This window comes from Lottia gigantea (assembly GCF_000327385.1).
Source record: "Lottia gigantea unplaced genomic scaffold LOTGIsca_3, whole genome shotgun sequence".
Taxonomy (NCBI): domain Eukaryota; kingdom Metazoa; phylum Mollusca; class Gastropoda; family Lottiidae; genus Lottia; species Lottia gigantea.
The window spans coordinates 2,385,133-2,408,230 of NW_008708986.1; the positions used below are offsets into that span (position 1 = coordinate 2,385,133).

Consider the following 23,098-nt stretch of genomic DNA (forward strand, 5'->3'; position numbering starts at 1 on the left):
ATATGACAGTTATATGTTGGAAATGGCAGTTTTGTAAGTTTTTGTAACTTTTGCCAAATCCTTTACATTTGTTGTAATAAAATATGTTTAAATCAATCAAGATCGAATAAAAACTGTAGCCTCTATCTTTCCTACTAGTCGAATTTTACGCGTTTCTACTTAGTCAAGGGCAATAACTCTGAAACCATTCATGTGATTGTTACCAATTTCGAACTTGACTTAGATCTCATATATACATTCATATCAAATTTCATTAAGATCGGATAAATTCTCTAGTCACTATCGTGGATACAAGCCAAATTTGCAGCGTTTTTACGAAGTCAAGGACAGTAACTCCAAAAACGTTCTTGCAATATTTAAAGGGATACTACGTCTGAGAATAAACATAAAATTGTTAAACTTGGCCAATAAGGGCATATATTCCTCAGTAGATATACCTGGTGTCATAAATAACATAACAGGATCCTAATATAATCTGATAAGTCTAAAAAACTTAATAAAAATGCAATTAACTATTTAAAAACGGTTCATATTATGATTAAGCGTTTTTCAATAATTACTTAGTTACTTAGTTACTATTGTAACTTTATGACACCAGGTAAGTTCGCCAATGAATATATACTCATATTGACCATTCTTGAGAAATTTTAAGTTCATTCTAAGACGTGGCATCACTTCAGGAAAATCGAATTTGACTGAGATATCATCGATATATACATGCATAAATCAAGATCGGATAAAACCTGGTGCCTCGTGGCTATTATTTAACTTTATTTAAATGTAAGCCTTGATTATTTGACAATGCAACTCTTTGCCGACTAAGATAGGATAGTAGTCTTAAAGGCAATTTTGAAACTTTAAATACATTATTTTATATCCTCGGTTGTTTTTTACAGATATTTTACCAGAGGGTGACATCAGAGTAAACGAGGGAGAAGCGTTTACTCTAATATGTATATCGCAATTGTACCGACCAGTTCTGTTCTCAAAGGCCGGTGTTGCTGTCCCACCGAGCAGAATCTACAACGATTCTACCATAGAGCTGACAGTGGCCTACTCCAAAATAACCCACTCTGGTAGATATGTGTGTCTTGGGAAAAGAATAGATAAACCAGATATATCTTTAGATGGAAAATATGTTATTGTTACAGGTAAGTCAAATATTTAAGGCTTTAATATCATTTTGTTACCATACAATGGTGAGCTCGGATTGATTGGTCGGTTGCTATATATAGCAGTTGTTAAAACCCAAAGGCTTTCAAATTCTATCTAACTCGCTTTAGATTTGTAATTTGCTTATTCTGAAAACCAATGCCAACTCTACGGCAGTAGAAACTCAAACACCGATTTTCGGCGATTTAAGAGTTTTCTGAGGTCAGGATGGGCTCATAACTAAAAAATCAATTGAAAATACAAGGACACCTGTGTAGTAAAAATACCTGCTCCTAAAAACAGTTTAAGTTTACTATTTGAAAACAAACAAAATTTATATTAACAACCATTCGGGCAAAGTAACAGGGTCGTGTGTTCGCCTATAATATTCGTGAATGAACTGAAACTCGTAGTTGAAACTTTGTTGAAATTCCTATCTGTGATTTCGTTACCTAGTCGCGGCCGACCTGGGAAAGACAAACAATACCTAGGCCTACTCTCGGATTGATTGTTGATTTTGTTCTAATTTAAGACATCATTTGATTTGTGAAATGAGTCAGAAATGAATCTCTCGCTGTGAAATTTATAGCCTAATCTTGATTTATCAAATGACTTGCAACCTTTGCTTGTGCATTCATCTCGTCGCTGATGATACTCAGATGAAGCAAATCGGAAGCAATAATTGTAAAATAATGGATTCCTCAAACAAGTGTAAGTTACGTGTCGTTAGTACAGCCACCCACTCACAATATATTTGATAACAGCTATGATATCACTATCTGTATTACTAGTTATTGACTAAATTTTGAAATGTGTGTGTAGTATTTTATCTTATCTTTTCACAGATAGAAGAGGGACATAAGGGACCTTTCATTGACGTTCAAGTGCTATAAGATTGTAAAGACTACTATATCGAAATGCAACTTTGTTTTTAACACACTGATTGTAACTGCAAAGGACTCGAATGAAACATTAGTCAGATTGAACAGGTCATAAACAAATCATTCCCCTATCCCGCCCGACCGTTCAAAATGGACGCATTCAAATTTCATGCATTGTTCATTTTCACGTGGATTTTCATACTTTATTTTAAAGGTAAGGAACCATAATCAACGATCAATAAGGCTCTTATGGAAATTCAATTGTAAAGATTCAATGGCGTCCAGAGTGCTAAAGGTCAATCTAGTCTGTTTGCAATATAAAGAACTTCCAGATAACACAGACATGTTTTACTAAAGATCTGAGACAGGATATTTTGCGGGATTTTGATTTTGTTGGGAAAACCTGCAGTGTGTAGACAACAGCGACAGTACAACTGTTGCGACCAGCAGCTTTGATGGAGTTTAGACGTTTAGATCTAGTGGCAACGAAAATAGGTTGCGACAACGTCGTTAATAATCCATTTTTGGACCGAGAGTATAACCTACAAGTGCTGCAATTAATGAGTCACCATAATTAGGTTACATTGGAATAACTGCTCCACAGAACGAACCTTTACTTTTCGTTAACTTGAATTTCAGAAAGTGAATCTGTTCTCTTACCGTTTGGTAGAGATGAAGAAGATACTCTTATCAAAGATTCGACTTCAGTCACTCAACTCAACCTGTCTCAGCCAATATACTATTATGGTCTACCATATTCAACTCTTTACGTGAGTAAATGTTATTATAATTAATGGAAGAACGTCAACCAAAAAAGAAATAAATCCAGTTTATATTAAATAAAGCGAAGCTTTCTAGTTAAGATCTAGGCAGTGGCCATTTACTACGCACACAAGTAACAACGAATTTATTACCATATAAATGGACATTCCACTTTCTTGTAGGTCGAAATTGTTTTTTGCTCTAATTTGTGAAAACTATACACCAAAATCTAGAGAAATGTGGCCTTTAAGTTTTTCTATTTTGTTTTCAGATTTCTAAAGATGGTTTAGTGGCATTTCATCCTAAAGTTGCATACCTTCAACAGTTTTGGCGGGAAAATCCAAGCGAGCACAACCATCCTTTCATAGCACCGTACTATTATAGTGGAGAAGCTACGATACCGGCACAGAAAGCAAAACCTGGAGAAATTTACTATAGGGTTATATATGACGATGGGAGTATCGAAGAAAGAGCACATTTTTTACACTCGTTAGAGCAATATATCATGAACAATGTGGTTGGTGTACGACAGTTCGAGGCAAAAACAGCACTGGTTGTTACGTGGAAAGACGTCACAGATTCGCCATCTGCTATTGATGGTTGTATGGATGATGATGGTGTACCAGCTTGTACAGATGTGAGTACGCAAACAGTCCCAAATAATTTGAGATAATTAGATACTTAAACTCAAGGTCTTGGGTGCTCAAAATGATATCTTCCTCTGACGTTTTATCCAATGATACTTTCGCCATTCTATTCCTAAAATGCTTTATATTTACAGACGGATACATTCCAGTTGGTTCTTGTTGCTGATCGATCCCAAACATTTGCTATTTTCAATTATCTTAAAATGGATTTACTAGATCATCATTTTTACCAGGTAAAATGTTTATTTTGTTTACCAGAAATGATAAATGCCTTTGAGACCTAAACTTGCCTTGAATGTATGTATAGTATATTTCTGACTTCTCATTTTAGCGACTATGTTGAGGAGTCTCAAACCTAACGTCCAAAAGCCCCTACTGCCTGTATTTTGAGCACCTCTATTGATTTGATTTTAGTCGATTTTTGAAAGCCACCGGTTACACCGATGGTTTCAACTACAGGGATCTGTTTCTGAAGCAGAGATGGTCGTGGCAGGCGTTAGCCAACTTCTTCTGTATATACTACCATAGAGTCGACTATTGATATATGCCTGTGGTTGAAACGTCGGATTAACCATACTCGGAAAAAATAATAATAAAATGGAAAGAGAAAGTATGTCTAACTCTAGAAAGTTGCTTGTGCTTCTTCATGATTTCTGAGGTAAATTATCATAAATGATATGCTTTCTTACATCAATCTGTATAGGCTGGAATGAATGGTGGCCTGGGTAATGGATGGACGGATGTGTTCTGTGGTGACCGATGTGGTAGAATGGATCTCAATATGTTACCATCACTCTATGGTAGTGATATGGAAGGCAGGTTTATATATAAAGTATCAGATGATGTCATAGTACGAGGGGGTTGTCTTCCTTTACAAGCCAAATCAGGTTAGTTGATAAAAACCGTGACACCATAGAACCTTGGACAAAATTGTATCAAACTTCTTTCGGAGTGGCGACAAAATGGATAACCCTAATCTTTCACTCTTTTAACTTTCATCGGGGTTATGCCTACATATCTGTGACTGTGCTATTGTAAAATTTGTTTGACGCAATTTTACACTCTATAATTACTAATTATTTTTCAGGTTTAGAGTTCTATCCACAGTATGCAAATATGTATGGAGGGGAGATAATTGATATTTCTGGATACTGCATACGACCTGGCCAGTCAGTGATGTGTAAATTCGGTGAAGCAGAAGAAACGTCTGCTGTATCATTCGTCAATTCCACGAAACTAAGATGTCAGGTTCCGCGGATGACCGAACATGGAATGGTTGATCTTATAGTCTCAGCTGATTCTGGTGATTTGATTGGCCAATTTCATATTGGTGAGTTCCTCTTGTGTTTTCATCGGTCAAAATAGAAAAAAGGTAACCTGTGCAATGGAAATAGAAATTTCGGCTTCAATTCATTCCCATCTCCTTATTTCGACGTTAATAATTTACATGCCGGAGTATATGTATATATGTCCATTTATAAGACCAAATAATCCAAAAATAATAAGCTTTTAAACCATTGAATTAAACCTCGAGACGTATTTATGATTGTTGATTCAGGATTATTTGCAAGATCAGAACATCATATAAGAATATCGATGGGTGATCCGACTATGCTTTGGAATGAAACAAATCCAGAAAAGCTGTCATTTTCCTGGGATGTACACCCACTAGGAGACGGGAATGTCCCAGTAGAGATAAGCCTGTTAGGATACAGAGAAAGTTATGACGGGGTAAGTCCTGTGACTCATAACAAGTCCATATGGTTAGCCAACAAGAGTATTTAGGTGAGCGGGCGAAAAACCTTCAAATTAGCATTTTGTAACCATCAGACTCTCCCCAAGTCTCAAGTAGATGAAAATTATCACATTTCTGTGGACACTTTGTCTCATTTTGTAAATTTTTGATAGTCTATGTTCTTCGGATACCATACCCTCTAATCTACTTAATAATGTTTCTTCTAGTGCTTTATAAAGTTTTCGGTTGATGATTATTGAACTGGGTTTTGTTTATCACAGATCAACTGGAAAGTTATAGATGATTTGGGAAAAGGCACAGTTGAAAATGGCGATCATCAATTGATCTTTAACGTAGCTGATCATCAGTGTGATGGTGATGATTGCTGGAAATATGAAATTGGTTTACTAGAGGTTGGAATTTCCCCCAACTCCTGGACATTGACCAACACCCATGGGTATGTGTTATCTCCTTGCACGTTTGAACAGTTGAGACAATGTGCGATTTGTATACGTGATGCACAAGGCTGAAAGCGATCTGATCACAGGAGACATAGTAAATGACTGTAGTTTCGTATGGACGTCATACTTCATTGTTTTAGAACAGTTGCTGATCACTTGAACCATTCTTTTATATTGTAATTTTCTCTTTTTCCCTTTAGTAATGAGTTTGTGATATGAGGGCCTTTCCAATATCAATGAACCGGTTGTTACTGCCTGCTCATTGAATATCCTGTAATTCCCAATAGACATATCATACTCTTGAAAATGACACAACCATCCGAATTAAGGATTAAGTTTTATAACTGACCTAGAACCTCCTTTTAAAGAAATATTTTACCATGTACTTTCCGATTTGAGTTTTGCCAAACAGGACTCATATCTTTTGTACGATATAATTCAGAAATATTCCACTACTTTCTAGATCCTACTCATTTGGACCGATACCATTGGGATGGTTTGTCCGAGACTTCATGATGAACCAACACGGTGCAGGTTATTCAGAAATCCAATGCCGTGAATGGTATGAAAAGGACAAGAAGAATATGGATTGGCTCGAAGAACTTTTAAGCTGTCCTTGTAACCTGAATCAGGCTGTGATGGATTTCGGCAGATTTCAACCGGATATGGGATGCAATATGTATACTGGAAGCGCTTGCCACTACCATATTGGTGCTGTACATTGTGTCAGATCAGTTAATCCAACGTAAGAAAGAAACAACCATTTTTTTTATACGCCCACATGAAATGTGAAGCGTATTGCCGTCACCCATGTCCGTCGGTCCGTCCATCCACAATTGCTCGTAAACACTCTACAAGACACAATTCTTTACGGATTTTGACGACACTTGCTGAAATCGTTTATTATCACCCAAGGATGAACCCTATTGAAAATCGATAAAATCGAAATATATTTAATATGAGTTATTGCCCTCTAGAAGGCACAATTCTTGGTGGATTTTGACGAAACTTGGCATGAGTGTTTGTTATCAACCAAGGATAAATCCTATTGAAAATCAGAAAAATCTAAAAATATTTAGTATGAGTTATTGCCCTTGTTCTTGAAAACGCGTTAAATTTTAGCTCGTAAACACTCTTTAAGACACAATTCTTGACAGATTTTGACGAAACTTGGTGTGAGTGTTTGTAATCACCCAAGGATGAACCCTATTGAAAATCAGAAGAATCGAAAAATATTTAGTATGAGTTATTGCCCTTGTTCTTGAAAACGCGTTCAATTCTTAGCTTGTAAACAGTAACAGGCATGATTCTTGCTGGATTTTGACACAACTTGGTTTTATTATCCCGCGCTGAAGATTGAATATTTGCCTTCTAGAGTTTTCAAGAACAAGGGCAATAACTCATACTAAATATTTTTCGATTCTTGTGATTTTCTATAGGGTTCATCCTTGGGTGATTACAAACACTCACACCAAGTTTCGTCAAAATCTGTCAAGAATTGTGTCTCATACTCAATATTATTCAGTATCGCTCTAAAGAATTAAAAAGAAGTGTATGACTGAGGGTTGAATAGTTCATACTGGTGATTGTTACTGTACTGCTAAATATTTTTATTCATAATCAAAGCCGCCAGTGGGCGTATATTACCTTGCCTGGCAAGCTATCTTTTTTAAAAAAAAAAGGGGATAACATCATGGGTTAATGAGGATCTTGCTTAACATCTGGTCCGTGGCCAAACCTCTTGCATTAGTGCGGATCATTCATACCTACTTTGGTATACATGTATTGTAGTCCTGCAATAGGAATTGGTGCGACTGGCCTACAGTTCAATGGAGTTATTATTGTTCATGCGCTTCTAATAAATACAAGAGTTCATAAATTTCTTTTCTTACAAAAAACACAAACAGTAAAAACCAAATAGGCTTAGGCCTATATATACATCGAAGTAATCAGGAGTACAGAAGACGAACGAAGCGAATATACAAATGAAGCGATTAACTGAAATATATAAAATATATCAGAAATAAGTGATATGAACAATATCTGACTTAAGGGAGACAACCCTCTTATAACAATATTCTAACAAGCCAGACCACAACTAATCTATGCAACTAAAGGCCAAAAAGTACAAAACCGGTGCGAAACGAAGTAAATCTAAGCATCCCAATAATGCGAACGAAGTAAATCTAAGCATCCCAATAATGCGAACGAAGTAAATCTAAGCATCCCAATAATGCGAACGAAGTAGGCCTAAATCTAAACATCCCAATAATGCAATCTACATACATCCCAATAATGTACTCTAAATACATCCCAATAATGCAATCTACATACATCCCAATAATGCAATCTACATACATCCCAATAATGTACTCTAAATACATCCCAATAATGTACTCATATATAATATAGAACTATACTTCCCAATAATGCAAGTTACGAACGAAGGCGAATGAAAACGAATCGAAAGGGCTTATTATGGCTCACGAAGCAAGGTAGATTTGACAACTAAAAACCTATCCGAAAGCAATGAAATGCATACACAATGTTACAAAATATACAATAAAACAGTCATTACCAAATTTGTTGTTCTCCATAGTCTGAATTCCTAATTGCAAAACATCGAAAAACGAAATGGTCCAACGTAAAGAACTGTATTTTCCCACAAACCGGAAAACGTGCGAATTATAGTCTCGATTATTTAGACGCTATTTTTAGAATTGAAGGCAAAGTTCGTTTTGAACCCTACATGTATTGCTTATCATGGACCTGTTGCCAGATATGCCGAATGGTGTTCATATAGCAGGAAGTCCGTCTGTCTCCAAACTGTTTGTTTTTTTCAGAGCATCTGGAGCGGGAAATCAGTGTTGCTATGGTAATGATGGTAATCTCATGTATTCAGCAGATTCTTATAATGGTGCGACACCAGATCGATGTCACGATTGGGGAGCTCCACCATTTAATAAGCCTGATTATGTCCCTTCTCTGTCACACTGGAAACATGACGTCATCAGCTTCTACCATTGCTGCCTGTGGGTTAATTATGCTAATTGTGATCTGTACATGGAACAAAGGGCGACAAGAGACTGTAGAGGTTACACACCCCCCAAAACAGGTGAGGCCAATTGATTAGCCTGTGGAGTATTTGAATAAGAACATTCTCAGGTTTGATGATTAGATTTGAAATGATTTAAATAACATCCTCTCATGTATGATTTTACTTACTTGGTTTCTGTTATTATTTCGATTATCTATACAGCATTTGTGTATGGAGATCCCCATATTGTAACGTTTGATGAACAGGAGTATAATTTGCCTGGTCGGGGTGAATATTGGTTGATGAAAGATGAAGGGCTGTCAATACAAGCCAGATTTGACAAAGGTTGGTGTGAAAAATGTTACTTACATCAATTCAAATTTCTTACTCTTATTTTTAACAGTATGTCGGACAGCACTGCCTTCAGAAAGAACCAAAATTCCGATAGGAGATGGCATTCAGTAGACTACTTGGATCTTTGATTTGATTTTAGAGTTAAGCCTTAGCATGGGTAATGTGTTAATTTCACTCTTGAACTCTTTTTCCTTAAACATATATCGGGTGTATAGAAGACTTCAGTGGGCTATGTCATCTTTTCAGTGACATCACTTAATGCAACCGGGCTAGTAGCAGTTGTTGTTCAGGCGCCAGGTGATAGTAGAATTGAAGCACGAATAACTTCTATGGATACCGGCAAGCAACTTAATATTGTTGTGGATGGAAAAGTTAGAAATTTTGGAAGTATCATGAGAGGAGGTCATAAAATGGTAACTCCAAGCTGGCAAGATTTTAATGGTGAGTTTGAAACTAGCGTCACAACTGGATATGGTGTGACAAAGCATATTCTCTGTCAATTACAGTACAGTTCTTGAAGTTAATGTTATACATGAACATACTGGACATGTTGACGTCACGAATAACAATAGTCAATGTAGGAAATTTTGTGAGAATAAGCTATTTATTGGTGGTAGTCTCCAAACAATTGTTTATCTTTATAGGTGTGTCTGTAACCAGGAATCCATCTTACAAAAGACAAGACAATCATGGTAATTTTACCATCTTACTGCAGTCAGGGGTCGGTGTACAAGTAGCTGCAGTTGGAAATCTCATTTACCTCTCAGTCATTGTACCTGATTCATTTAAAGTATGTGTCATTTTATTTCTCAAATTAGTAGGTGATGCTATGGATTGTTAGTGTCATTATTTTAAGTGAAAGATTTGAAGCATTCATGGTGAACGCATGTATATTTTTGATCTTTAGTTCTTTGTTTCGAATTCAGGCCCTTGTTCTTAGTTCCTAACCACGGTAATTTAATTTTGTGTACCTACAGGGCAGAGGTAATGGTTTGTTAGGAAGTTGGGATGATGATGTAGACAATGATTTTACAACCCCTGATGGTACGATGGTAGATAGTGACAGCACGAGAGAAGATATCTATTCAGTGTTTGGACTCCAATGTTAGTAATTATCACTGGTGCAATGAAATTTTAGTTGAATATTTGCCGAATTAGCGCTGTATTTATTGAGTTTTTGATAGTCGATAAATATCCAAACCTTTTTTTGGAACGAACAAGAACTCTTTCAGAATAAGCCGTTAATGGTACTCTCTTGTGGTGGTTTAATTGGTAGAATGATCAGGATTTGTGGACCAATGTAAAAATTGGTCAGTTTAGGTATACAGTGTTGGCATGGGTTGAAACTAGATTGGTTCGTTTTGCTTTTATTACATATTGAATAGTGTCTGCTCAATTTCAGGGGTTGTAACTACGGATGTAAGTCTCTTCCAATATCCCGAGGGCTTTGAGCTGAACTTTATTCCTTTATTTGATGATCCACCATTGGCTGATGGACTGAATTTTTTCCAAGTAAAACGTACATGCTTGGAAGATCCTAGGTGTATCCATGACTACTCGCTAACCGGAAGTATACAAATTGGGCTAGCTACTCTTCGGACTGTTGGAGTTATTGAGAGCGCGAGGGAATCCCAGAAAAAAGGTAACTGTGACTAATTTTGGAATTAGGGCTTGACTCTCCTAAATAGAACCCATATAATAAAGCGGACGCACTGTACAGCAACAAACATATTATGAAATCAGAAAGGTAAAGAGATTTAATGTAATCGTATATTTTCAGTTTTGTCATGTGGACTGTTGGATGTGCCGGGTGGTCTTAAAAGTAATCTGAACTATACTCTGGGCAGTGCAATCACGGTGATGAGTTGCAATACAGGGGAACTTACTGGTGATACTAACTACAGATGTGTACAGACAACAGATGACGAAGCTTCATGGGAGCCGGAAGTTTCAGCTTCTTGTCATGGAGGTATGTCTGAAACAGATCTTAAATGTTTTGTCATTTGAAACTGACAATATATTATATATTATACCTCTATTTCTTTCAGAAAATCCAGTACTATAATGTAGAAATTTGTCAAACGCGGGTGTGAACGCAGGTCTGTTGAGAACCCGTCGCCTTGATTTGGCAACTATTATTTTCATCATGATCACATTATATACTATCTCACTAATCCAATGTTATTTGTAGAGGGTGTAGATGAAGCTTCTGTTGGAATGATAGTTGGTATAGTTCTATCAATTCTAGCTGTTCTAGGTATTGTGACAGCTGTTATTATTATCCTATATCGTAGAAGATCCAGTTCCACGCCGGATGAGTAAGATCTTTTATGCTTTTTGTTATAAATGATATCAGCTATGTTCGAGTAAAATCGGAAGACCGAACCTATGACTTAGCTGATGCTGTGAAACATGCAGTGTGAAGGCCATATCTTGTTCATGGTGAACAGTGTGTAATAACCTCTTGTTTAAGGCCTCAATTAGCTAACCCAGATGTCTTGGTGATGGGTTTAAATCCGAATATATAGACACCTTGACACGAGCTTTTATAAATTACTATATAGCAAGATCGGAGATTTATCGACACTACCTAAAACGGACAGTGCCGTTACGTATATACATATACGTTACACACACGGCAGGTTTAGTAGTGCGAGCGTGACTTAGCCAGTATCATTGATTAGGACAATCGTGACTATGTCAGTATCATCGATTAGTGCCATCGTGATTAAGACAGTATTATTTACTTGTACCTTTGTTTGTGTCATAGTCATTGACAGTGTCATCGTGATTTAGTTAGTATCATTAGCTAGTGAGATCGTGACTTTGTCAGTATCATTAGCTTATGCCCTAGTGACTTTGTCAGTATCATCAGCCTGTGCCATCGTGAATTAGCCAATTTGATTGATTAGTGCCATGTAACTTAGTCAATATCATTAACTTGTGTCATGATCCTGCTGATGGGTTTTACATTAAAAAAAAGATTGACATCATAACACGAGCTCTTGTAATGATCGGAGATGTCGATCAATGGCGCTATGTCGTTACTTATATGTAATAATGCCTGAATTAAACAGAAGGCTATATATATCTAGATTGCAGATGGTCGAGATGCGTGAATTTTTACCACCTGACAATCTTATTTTGGTAAGGTGGTTTGTGTTTACCAAGTCCTGTTAATCAGGACAATCTTATTAATTACTTACATTTGCTTTAGCTTGTTTAATAACTCGGCCCAACAATTTAATATGATAATACCTTTTTATCTCGAAATACACGTTTTGTTTTCGCCTAGTTTGTATAATTAAAATGTGCGTGTGATGAAATAAAGTTTCAGCAAACAAATTATGAACGTCTTTGTTCCGAAGGTATCAGGATTTCTATCTAATTAAAAACCAGTATCATTATTATATATTTTGCCTCAGCTGGCCAATACCATAATATAACATTATGCCAAGAATATTGGCATATGCGATTGTTACCATGGTGACTATGCCAGTATCAATGGTTAGTGCCATGGTGACTATGCCAGTATCAATGCCAGTATCAATGGTTAGTGCCATGGTGACTATGCCAGTATCAATGGTTAGTGCCATCGTGACTGTGCCAGTATCAATGGTTAGTGCCATCGAGACTGTGCCAGTATTGACCACTGCCACCGTTACGAAGTCAATATCAATACCAATTGTCATCATTGGCTTGTGTCATGATGGCTAAGCCAATATCATTGACTAGAGCTATCGTGATTAAACAGTACTATTAGGTTGCATTATCGTGGCTTAGCTAGTACCATTGGCTTGCGTTATCGTGATATTGTGCCAATATCAAAGGTTAACATTAGTTTGAATAATAGTATTTGCTTGTCATGATTAGTATCATGGGGCTAATTTAAGTTTTTATGAAGATTATTATCATTTTGATAATTGTGATTAAGCTATCATGTTCACATTTATATGAATAAGGTTGTATGATTCTTCTTCTGTAGAGAGAGTATTGGTCCAGAAAGAGAAGTAATGATGAAACCAATTCCTAAAACAAGAAAATCTACAACCGATGCTGATACCGAAAGAGGACCAGCCCGACCACGAGCCTCGTCCAAAGAATCTATTTAAACTTAGAAACGATGCAAAGGTATATTTCGATGCAGAACAAAAGTAACGAACAGTATTCAGCCAGTTTCTCGTTTTATTGAATTTATCAGTATATTTTCTAAAAAAAAAAAAAAGGTTGGATCTGACGCATGGTTTACGATCGATTCCATTCCGAACCTGCTTCGGGTAGTTGAAACTGAGCTCTATTGACTGGTAAGGAAAGTATTAAAGACTTTATTCAACTATATAAGACAGACTGGTACATATAGCAGGCATACGGGGTTTAATCAAATAGGACTTTAATTAAATAGACCTGGTCAAAACATTACATTTTATAGACATTTATTTTTACATTTTATATTGTTAACCATTTGTGGTAATCGCGTCATGGAATCGAATAAATGTTGTCATGGTTTTCATTATGTAAAAAGTACCTTGTGTACCTTTTTTTGTTATATTTGTATCTATTTGTGTCGAAGTTTGATAAGATATTTGTCCTGTCAAAGGATTTAACCATATTATTCATATTTTTGCAAAAATATATGAAAGGTTTCTATATGTAATCGCTACTGCAATCGCTACAGTATTATACTCGTCGCTGTTTCATAGTCACCTGTAACACCTGTATCATAGTCGTCATGATAGCAAAATGATCACAATATCATGGTCGACACTGTGCATAGTTGCCCAAGTATTGTATCTTCAGAGTAACATCAATTGACACAGGACCATAATGACTAGAGTATGGTCACAGTCACAGTATGAATCACTCAAACATTATCTATTTCTCGAAAGCATAGCGTTGCAAGCAGTATTTAATTATTACAGTTTCTCATACGTCATGATAGCATAAAGTCACAAGTCAAATTGTCACAGTTTCTCAATTATCATGATAGCAGTACGTCACAGCATCAGACTGTAACAGTTTTTCAATTGTCACAATAGCATAACATCATAGTTTCAAATTTTCACTGTCTATCCTTACGATAGCATAACGTCATAGAATCATTCAAATGGTCAGTTTTTATTCGTCACGATTGCATAACGTCACAGTATCAAATTGTCACAGTTTCTCATTCGTCATAATAGCATTATCGTCACAGTATCACGATTGTCACATTTTTTCAATTGCCACAGTTGCATAATTTTGACATCATCACATTAGCATTAGCATTGTCGTCACAGTACCAGTTAGATCACTTATTAAAGTACATTTATTATAACCTTCACAATATTATCATTGTCACTTTCATTAGCAAAGGGCCTACTCGTCACAATATCACATTCGTCAAAATTTTTGATTGTCACAAAAACATAATCATAACCTTAATTATGTTCCTCAAAGTATCATTAATTCATTATCATAAAAGTAAAATATATCATGGCCCACCCCTAAATAAGTGTAGATTGTAATTATTATAGTGTCTTAGTAGCATTCGGACATTCAATTAACAAGAGACAACAATTATACAAAACAAGTTTATTATATATATTATATAATTAAAGTCTACATAAAGGCTAACAAGTTAAAAATTCAATAACAAGCATGAATAATTGAAACATTGAAGTGTATTAAAGTTATCAAACTGTCAAAATGGCAGTCGTCTATTGGAATAAATGGTAATTTGAAAAATTTAGATAGAATTTAACCCCAAATATGATCTAAAATGTCATACTTACATATAAAAGTAAACAGGGACTCACTGCTCAGAGGTGTTCACAAGAACTCAGATGACTATCAAATGTCTATAACTTATATTTTTAAGGGTAAAAAAAGCAGCAGAATGACTATGGTACTACAAAACTCAAAATCTTATTCTATTTTTACAGCTGATATACAACTAACCTAGACAAACTAGATATAATGTGACAATTCAGTGACAATGACCCTTTGACTGGAGTTAAAAACAAAATTTCTTGTGGATTGGAGTGCAAAAAAGCTTCCGCACCAGTTAAAGAGAATTTGCTATTCCAAATAAAAAAGAACAAATTACATCTTTACAATTCCTCAAAAGATGTATTTAGGGATGTTTTCAAACGACCGAAGTCTTTGTAAGGGCACATTGGTATAAGTTGTCTCTCCAAATCATGTTTTTCCACTGCCTTGGAGTTTTTGCCACCAAACTGACACTAACCCAGACTATTTACTGCAAAACAAATCATTAAAAAATAAAAATCAGAAAATAAATAGGTCAATTTTAATACAATATCATCTAGCACTTTCTCAAATAATTTGATATAAGTATATCATATAAAAGACACCATATTATATAGTCAAATATATCTGTACACATTCAGGTACAACTCAAAACAATTCACAATTTGAGTCTGTATGAAGCTGGAATATTCTCCCTCTGTAAAACTAACATTACCGGAAAATAAAGTTAGCTTGTCTTGAGCTACACTCAAATGTACATAAAATCTTTGGTCAACTGTTGTTCCAATGTATAATAAGTAACTCTTGTTTGTTTAAATTTGTCTATGTAGACCTAACAAGCCTTAAAACACTCTTAAAGTCAACAGAAAATATTTTATTAAAATTTAAATGACAATGAGTATGTAATAATGACATTTTTCAAGAGTAAAATGCAGAATTTATAGGAAAGAAGTGAATATGAAAAAGAATAAAAATTGTCTAAAAGGCAAATGCTGCAATATAAAGAAAGACTGAAGGCAGGTTGTGGTAATTTATTGCTATGATTAAGAAATGGACAGAAACTTTTTAAATAATGGCTTCATGTGAATTCTAAATAACAAAACAGCAATAGCTTGATTAAGGCACCTATTAAGAAATAAATAAAGAAATAAGATTTATTCAAGTATATATTAGGTACATAATAAATGATTTCTTATTCAAATCATTGTAGGCCTCAGTCTATTCATAACCTTTTAACACATCTGTCAGAAACAGTTAATATCAATCATAGGCCTAATATACTATTATATAGCTTGTGTTATTAAATTTTAAATATCTTCTAGCTAGAAATACATAATCATAGAAAATAATATCAAAACTTTGGCATAGTGAATTTTTGTCTAAAGCTTGCTGAATCCTACCAAAAACTATTTTTTACAGTTCACAGCAAGAAGTTAAGATTCCCCAGGTTTTGGACTAAATTCTAAAAGCAACTAATTAAAAGCTATATACACATTCTAAATCTAATAGAACATGGAAATGGAACACCCAAGTCAGGGGTCCACCACTTTGAAACAATAAATTCTCATCATCAGTAGGGTGTTAAACTACACTTCCTTGAGATATTACATGTCCTTTATATTCTGTTATTAAATGAAGGTTAATAATAATTAACCACTAGAATCAGGTGTTCCCACTACCATGGTGATGAGCTAATTGGCATAACAGAGAACCTATATTCATATCTATTATGCTATATTATCAATCTCATGATTTCAGATCAAATGACAGTTAACAGTACACTACCATTATGGTTTTTTTTTATTTCATACAGATTCTGGTCCATGTTAAAGAAATATTTACTTTAAAAGCACGGAGGCTCAATTCAATATACAGACATGGATCCATCTTTAAACTTAAATAATTCAGGGATCTGTATGCTTTGGTGTAACAGCTAATATATTCAAAATATTAAGACAATAGAGTAGCCTATCTTTCTCCACCTATTCTTCTAACCTTTTCTACTACAAGCAGACTGTACACAATCAACATAAACCAGAAGAGTCTACTATTCTCTTCTGGAAGAATAAATAATAACTGAAGCTAACTTCATGATAGCGGTATGTTCAAAAGCACATTTGAAATTAAGAGTCAAGAAATATTATAATTATGTGCAACCATACAGATTATCAGATGCATACTAGAGTTTTTATACAATGGAAGCATTGAAACAGTAGTTTAAAGTTTATCCTGAAGTCTTCATCTTATCTAAGATTGGTATAACCATATCAAATCTAGGTCGTTTGCCTGGTTCTTCATTCATGCAGATCTTGATTAATCGTGACATATGACTTGAAATACCTGGTGGAATCTTGATACGTAATCCCTCCAGAGCAATCTAAAATACATAAAGAGCAAATTCACAGATACATCAAGCAATGGGTCCACAAAGGAAGGAACCGAAATTTACCTGACTTTTATTCAATACTATTATATGATTGGCATTGACATAAAAATGGGAGAGGAGATAGGTGTTTATAAAATTGTCAAAATATTTTACAAAGTCTTGCTGATCAGTTATAAACAAAAACAATCCTTGATGAAATCTCCATATCTAAGAAGTGAATATACAGTTTCAAAAGGGAAGAAGAATGTAGCTTACCTTCATGCCTATTTCCATAGGTGACAAGTCAGCAAAGGGAACTTCCCTTGTTTCTAACTCCCATAATAAAATAGCAAAACTCCACATATCAGCTGCTCTCTGGTTCAAATCTTCTCCTGTCTTCTGCAGGGCTGGAATGTTGGTTGAAAATAAACTTTTAAAAGAATGAAATTATATCTGCAGAGCCAATCAACAGTAATATCCTAAGACCATGAAAATTTCAGAAAGTCAAATACATATCTGTGCAAGTAGGAACGTTTAATGGAAACAAGAGGTTGAACTTACATATGGATCTTCCTTAATAACAGGTGATAATAACATCTTGTGTAGTTGCACAAAAAAACTACATACCATAGAAAATTAAAATAATTTGTTGATATTAAAGTGTGTTAAATTAATTCTGGTTAAGATTGACAAGTATGTGAATATTCTTACCTTCAGGTGCCATCCATGCAGGTGAATAACATTTTCCTTTTTCATGAAAAGAGAAAACATAATCAGCCATATTGACTCTAGCTGTTAGATCTTCATCAATCTGAAATATATCATATATAGGAACTTAAACCTTTCATGAATCAAAGAAGCCAATTCATTATAAATGGTAATAGAAAATGGTAATAGAAAATGGTAGCCACTAGATTGTGTAAGCTTATTTCTTAGTAAGAGCAATGTTCACCACAGCCTCAAGTCGTAAGCTTATTTCTTAATAAGAGCAATGTTCACCACAGCCTCAAGTTGTCTGCTTATAACAGATACAGTTACCTGAACCAGAAGGCCATCTATACCCTCTTGTTCAAATACTCTTTATCCATTCAAATGCTAAATATTCACTCGATCTGCCAGAAAATATTTTCTCAAATCTCAACACAAGAATGCTTAAACACTGCTGTTCTAAAACCTAAACCATATAAAGCATGCTAATTTGTCTTTGATATAAGAAGCCAGAGGACAGATGTTCCAAAATGAAAGATTTTCAGATAGACCTCTAGGCAGCTTTAAGTATTTTTCTGACATGTGCCATTTACTCTTTTTTCATTCATAAGCCACATTTATGTAGAACTGATATACAACATATCAAAAGTTTGAAACATAAGCTGATCTACGATATTTTATATCCCACACCAAAGAAAGTGCTCATACATAGTATATCCTATGTGAACCCAATAAACTAGTATCTAATATCATGCAATTTATATCATTTAAATTAACACCCTCTAGGATTACACATCTGATATTTCACAAAGGGAGATAACACACATCAAATTAATCCAATTTAAACCATTAACTCCAAAAACCATGCAATTTAAACTCAATCTCAAATCTAAAATGACATCCACGTCAAAATACTGAAAACAATTTTCTATATATTAATGTATTATCACTCCATGCGATGATGATCCAAATGGTGGATGATTTCTTAACTAATGAAATTAATAAACAAATCATGTTTCTTAATGGGCAGGACTAACTTCCATATTATTTCCCTTGCATGTAATTCTCTCATTTCCCTTAAAAATGTTTAAGGACAAATTTGTAGTAATAATCTACAAACATTATCAACTAGAACTGTTATTTATGTTAGACTCAATATGATTGAGTTACCCCTCAGTATATTAAAAGTGCTTCAAGATATATTGTGCAGATATGATCAGTTAAATTGTATTATCAGATTGTACTAATATCTTACTTTTCCTATCTACTGTTTTTATAGATCTGAGTTTAATTATATACCATGGCATAAAATATAACAAAAAAACGTAAGTCATGAATAATTCTATATAATTAATAATTTAGCTTGAAGGCGAAATACTATCTGGAAAGAATTAGAAGTTGGAATGATCAATGATGTTAAAATATTCCTTTTTCAATATAATTTATCCCATGTATATTAAAAAGTGTTCTTTAAATAACAATACTATTGTATTCCTTAGTTATTTGAGTACTAGAAACGCGAAGGGTTAAAAGATAGTTATAGTATTCTCAATGAGATATTATCCGTAAACTATTTACATGTACTTGTTCATGTAATATAGTATTACTGTTCAGAATGAAATTAATTACGCATAATACAATGATTATTTGCATGGAAGAATGCATGAAAACTAGTTGTCACTTCTGCCAGTATTTTCATCCAAGTAATTGTAGATGAATCAAATTTTCATAATGAAAAGTACTATGAATAGCTGGTAGATCAAATATTGAGAAGACAAAATCAGTTTCATTGTAGATCCTTTCTGGGAAGTGATATCAGCAGATAGTCTTATTAGAGGCATTTTTGTCAGCCGATTTGATTTGGTTTTGATTTGCTAGTACGATTTTGTGCAATTTCAATCAGATTAGCAGTGGTATAAAAATGAGAAATTTGATATCGGCGTTTAGTCATTATGGCTGCCTCCACTGACAACAAAAGAAAGTCATCTATTTTGATTATCATTATTATTATAGTTGAACTTCAACATGCTGCCATCTTTAAAATATTGAATCTATTTGTCTAACCACCTCCTGGGATGATTAGGATGATTAGCCTTATAAGTTTAGGTAAACTCTCTCACAAATGTACAAATTAGCTTAAACTTAAACAAATGCTAAGAATAGCTAATCTGACCAATCAAATCCACCAAAAATGCCTCAGAAGTGTACAATTAGAAGATTTTATCATCTTGAAATACATATATAACATCTATCATATCAATTTCGTAGATGAATAAATGAAATCTAATCATGAATGAAGATGAAATCTATTCACAAATCAAAACCTAGTCATTCAATTTTTTAGGCTAAAAACAATTCACTGGACCATTTAACTACTATCAATACACACACAATCTTAATATTATAAGGGTTGTTTTGAATTTCACAGAACATAGTGTAGCTATTATATCACAACATCTTCTTCTAATTTTGAACTTTCTGTCTGCTTTTGTGTTCGAAATCCTTGAACCATGATATAGATCTACTGCCTTGTCAAGAAATCAAATAGAATACATCTATTATTTTCATAAGAATTTGAATAACAGCTTTATGATAGAATTTCAACCAAAACTGGAAGATCCAAGTTTGCGTTAATTCTCCAATGTAGTAAAATGTGTCCAGACAGATTTCCATTTCCCCGGTAATATTATAAGACTGTGTGCAATGGTGTTATTTATCATAAAATTATTATGGATATTGAAACAGAAGAGAACTATTAGTATACATATTATTCAGTGAGCTAAATATAGTAACATATACAGATAATGCAAACTCCTAAATTCACGCTATTTTTACCCCATTAATGGCATCCTGAGCCTGATATTTCGGATCATCAATATTGATTTTAGCTAAATCTTCATCAATCTACAAAAATAAACATGGCAAAGAAAATAAAATCAACATTTTCAAAAAGGGCTTGTTCCTGTTTTGCATGTTTGGTACATAAATACAAACAGAGAACAGATCTATGGAAAGTACAAACAAACATAAATGTGAATACCAAATATAGCCAAATTAACTAAATTTGTTATAACTGCTCTACATATTCATTTATAAATTTTCATATTGAGAGAATTTTGTGAGACCAAATAATATCTGAATATAAACAAGCCCTTTTATATCTTAAAACAATAAAACTGAAAAAGAATAAGAAATATGATTAAGTCAATACAAAACCAACGAGACCCATTACATTAGCCAACAATATCAATACCCTTAAAGACTTATTCAACAATAAGGATACAGTGTACATCCAAAAAAACGCTCACATAAAATCCAAAATATTGAAATAATATCAAAACTACTAAAAAATAATATTAAATTTAGATATTGAAAAATTAACAGAAATAAAATAACTGTTAAATAACATACCATAATATGTTTAGAGGTCAATAAAAAGTTAGGTATCATGGGTTCCATAGTGTGTAAAAACTCCATTCCTCTTGAAATATCCAAGGCAAATCTTAAAGCTTGGTTCTGGTCAACAACTATATCTAAAATGGAAAATCAAATACCGTGAAGTGACAATTACCTTGTGTGTTTAACACATCCAAAAATATTATATATTTTTACCATGTTTTACTGTAACAGATATATCTATATATTAAGAGGACTGAAGCAATAAAATTCTGATTTTCAAGACCATTGGTTATTTTATATCATCAATAAATATAACTTTAAATAGAAATTGTTGTATTGCTAACTTAAATTGATAAAATACATTTTAAGAATAAGTGATAATTAGCCTTGAACAAAGAAACAATTCTACTTACCTGTTTCACCATGTAAAATATTATAGAGAGAACCAAAAGGCATAAACTGTGTAATAACAACTAGATTAGGGGGTTGATTACAACAGGCAATAACTGGTAAGATGTTAGGATGGTTGAAAATTCTGAAATGTCCAAAATTTCATTTACACTAACTGATTCAGAAGTTGGAAAGCTTAGTCAGAATGAAAAGAGAATGTCATCAAGCCAGACAAATTTCAGAGTCCACAGTCAATGTTTCCAGGACTATGCTCACTGTCAGCTCTCACCCCTTTCTTTATTATATCCAGTTTAAAGCATGAGCTTCCAAACTTAAAGATAGTAACTTCTGTTTGAGCCAAGAATTCAGTGTATTTTACCTTAATCGTGGAAATTCTTCAGCGAAATCTCTAGAATTTCTGATGGTACATTCTCGTAAACTGAGTATCTTAGCAACAATATCATTACCCTGCCATAATCCACGCCAGGTCTATAAATAAACATATTGCTATAATTAAAACGTGACTTAAACGATAAATAATTATTAAAATTGTCAAGGCAAAACTCTACAATGCTGACTTGCACTACTGTTTTCCATGGAAAACAGTATTATACTTCCTTATTTCAAAAAACAAATGTTTAGAGAGGGTAATAACTGAGAGTTTATATAAAGATAATATTGACCATAAGAGACTACAATACCTGTCCAGAATGAGTATCAGCTATATGACCAACTAACTGTAACTGTGATATATCTATACCAGCGTGACGAGACAACAATGCATCACCTGTAGAAGACACGAATCAAGACAAAAGAGAATGAAATCTTGTTAATCGTCTTAGATTTGCTTTTCTAATTTTATAACAAAAATATTTAAATAATATCATAAGATGAAATATGGAAGACATTTGAAGACTGTTTCAGATAATGCTTGTACCATGAATTTAAGAAATACACAATGTAATATTAAAGTGGAACTTACGACTTCTGGTTTTATATCCTAACCAACTTCTATCCTTAAATGGTATTTTACTGATATCTTGTCCTAGCTGTACGGCTCTATCTGAAATTGATGACATCATACTTATCATAACTTGGTCACAGCTTCACTCTATATAATCTTATGGGACATCAGATACTTGCTGCAGTTATTGACCACTTGTAAATTGTTTAGTTTGAACAATCCCAATATTGAAAGTGTTTAACCCTTGCAATGCAATCAACCATCTTGCAAGTGGTTGAGATTTCCTGCTCATGCAAAACAAACATATTGCTCTAAAGTAAGGTAAACTTTGTGTGACTTGAAATGCATTCAGCAGTCAGCAAAATCTTTAGAGTCGCAAATCATAGCTGATTTACCAAAATTCTTCTCATCTGGATCAATGAATTACTATGATGTACATACCTTTTAACATTTGAGCTTGAAATGATTTAGCTTTGTCTAATGGAACTTCATCAT

At 34.0% G+C, this 23,098-nt stretch overlaps 1 protein-coding gene across 1 annotated transcript; it reads left to right on the forward strand.

Moving 5' to 3' along the window:
• Positions 1-588: 588 nt before the first annotated feature.
• On the forward strand, positions 589-13,541 carry LOTGIDRAFT_228561 (hypothetical protein; the record flags this gene model as incomplete). The annotated part of the gene is made up of 19 exons (XM_009057164.1): positions 589-598; positions 897-1,151; positions 2,673-2,803; positions 3,067-3,432; positions 3,577-3,675; positions 4,146-4,329; positions 4,530-4,772; positions 5,001-5,173; positions 5,459-5,634; positions 6,102-6,383; positions 8,482-8,753; positions 8,898-9,020; positions 9,276-9,470; positions 9,674-9,819; positions 10,007-10,133; positions 10,432-10,671; positions 10,810-10,998; positions 11,221-11,347; positions 13,015-13,541. The coding sequence occupies 19 exons, from the start codon at positions 589-591 to the stop codon at positions 13,139-13,141; spliced, it is 3,465 nt and encodes a 1,154-aa protein (XP_009055412.1). The 3' UTR covers positions 13,142-13,541.
• Positions 13,542-23,098: the final 9,557 nt, after the last annotated feature.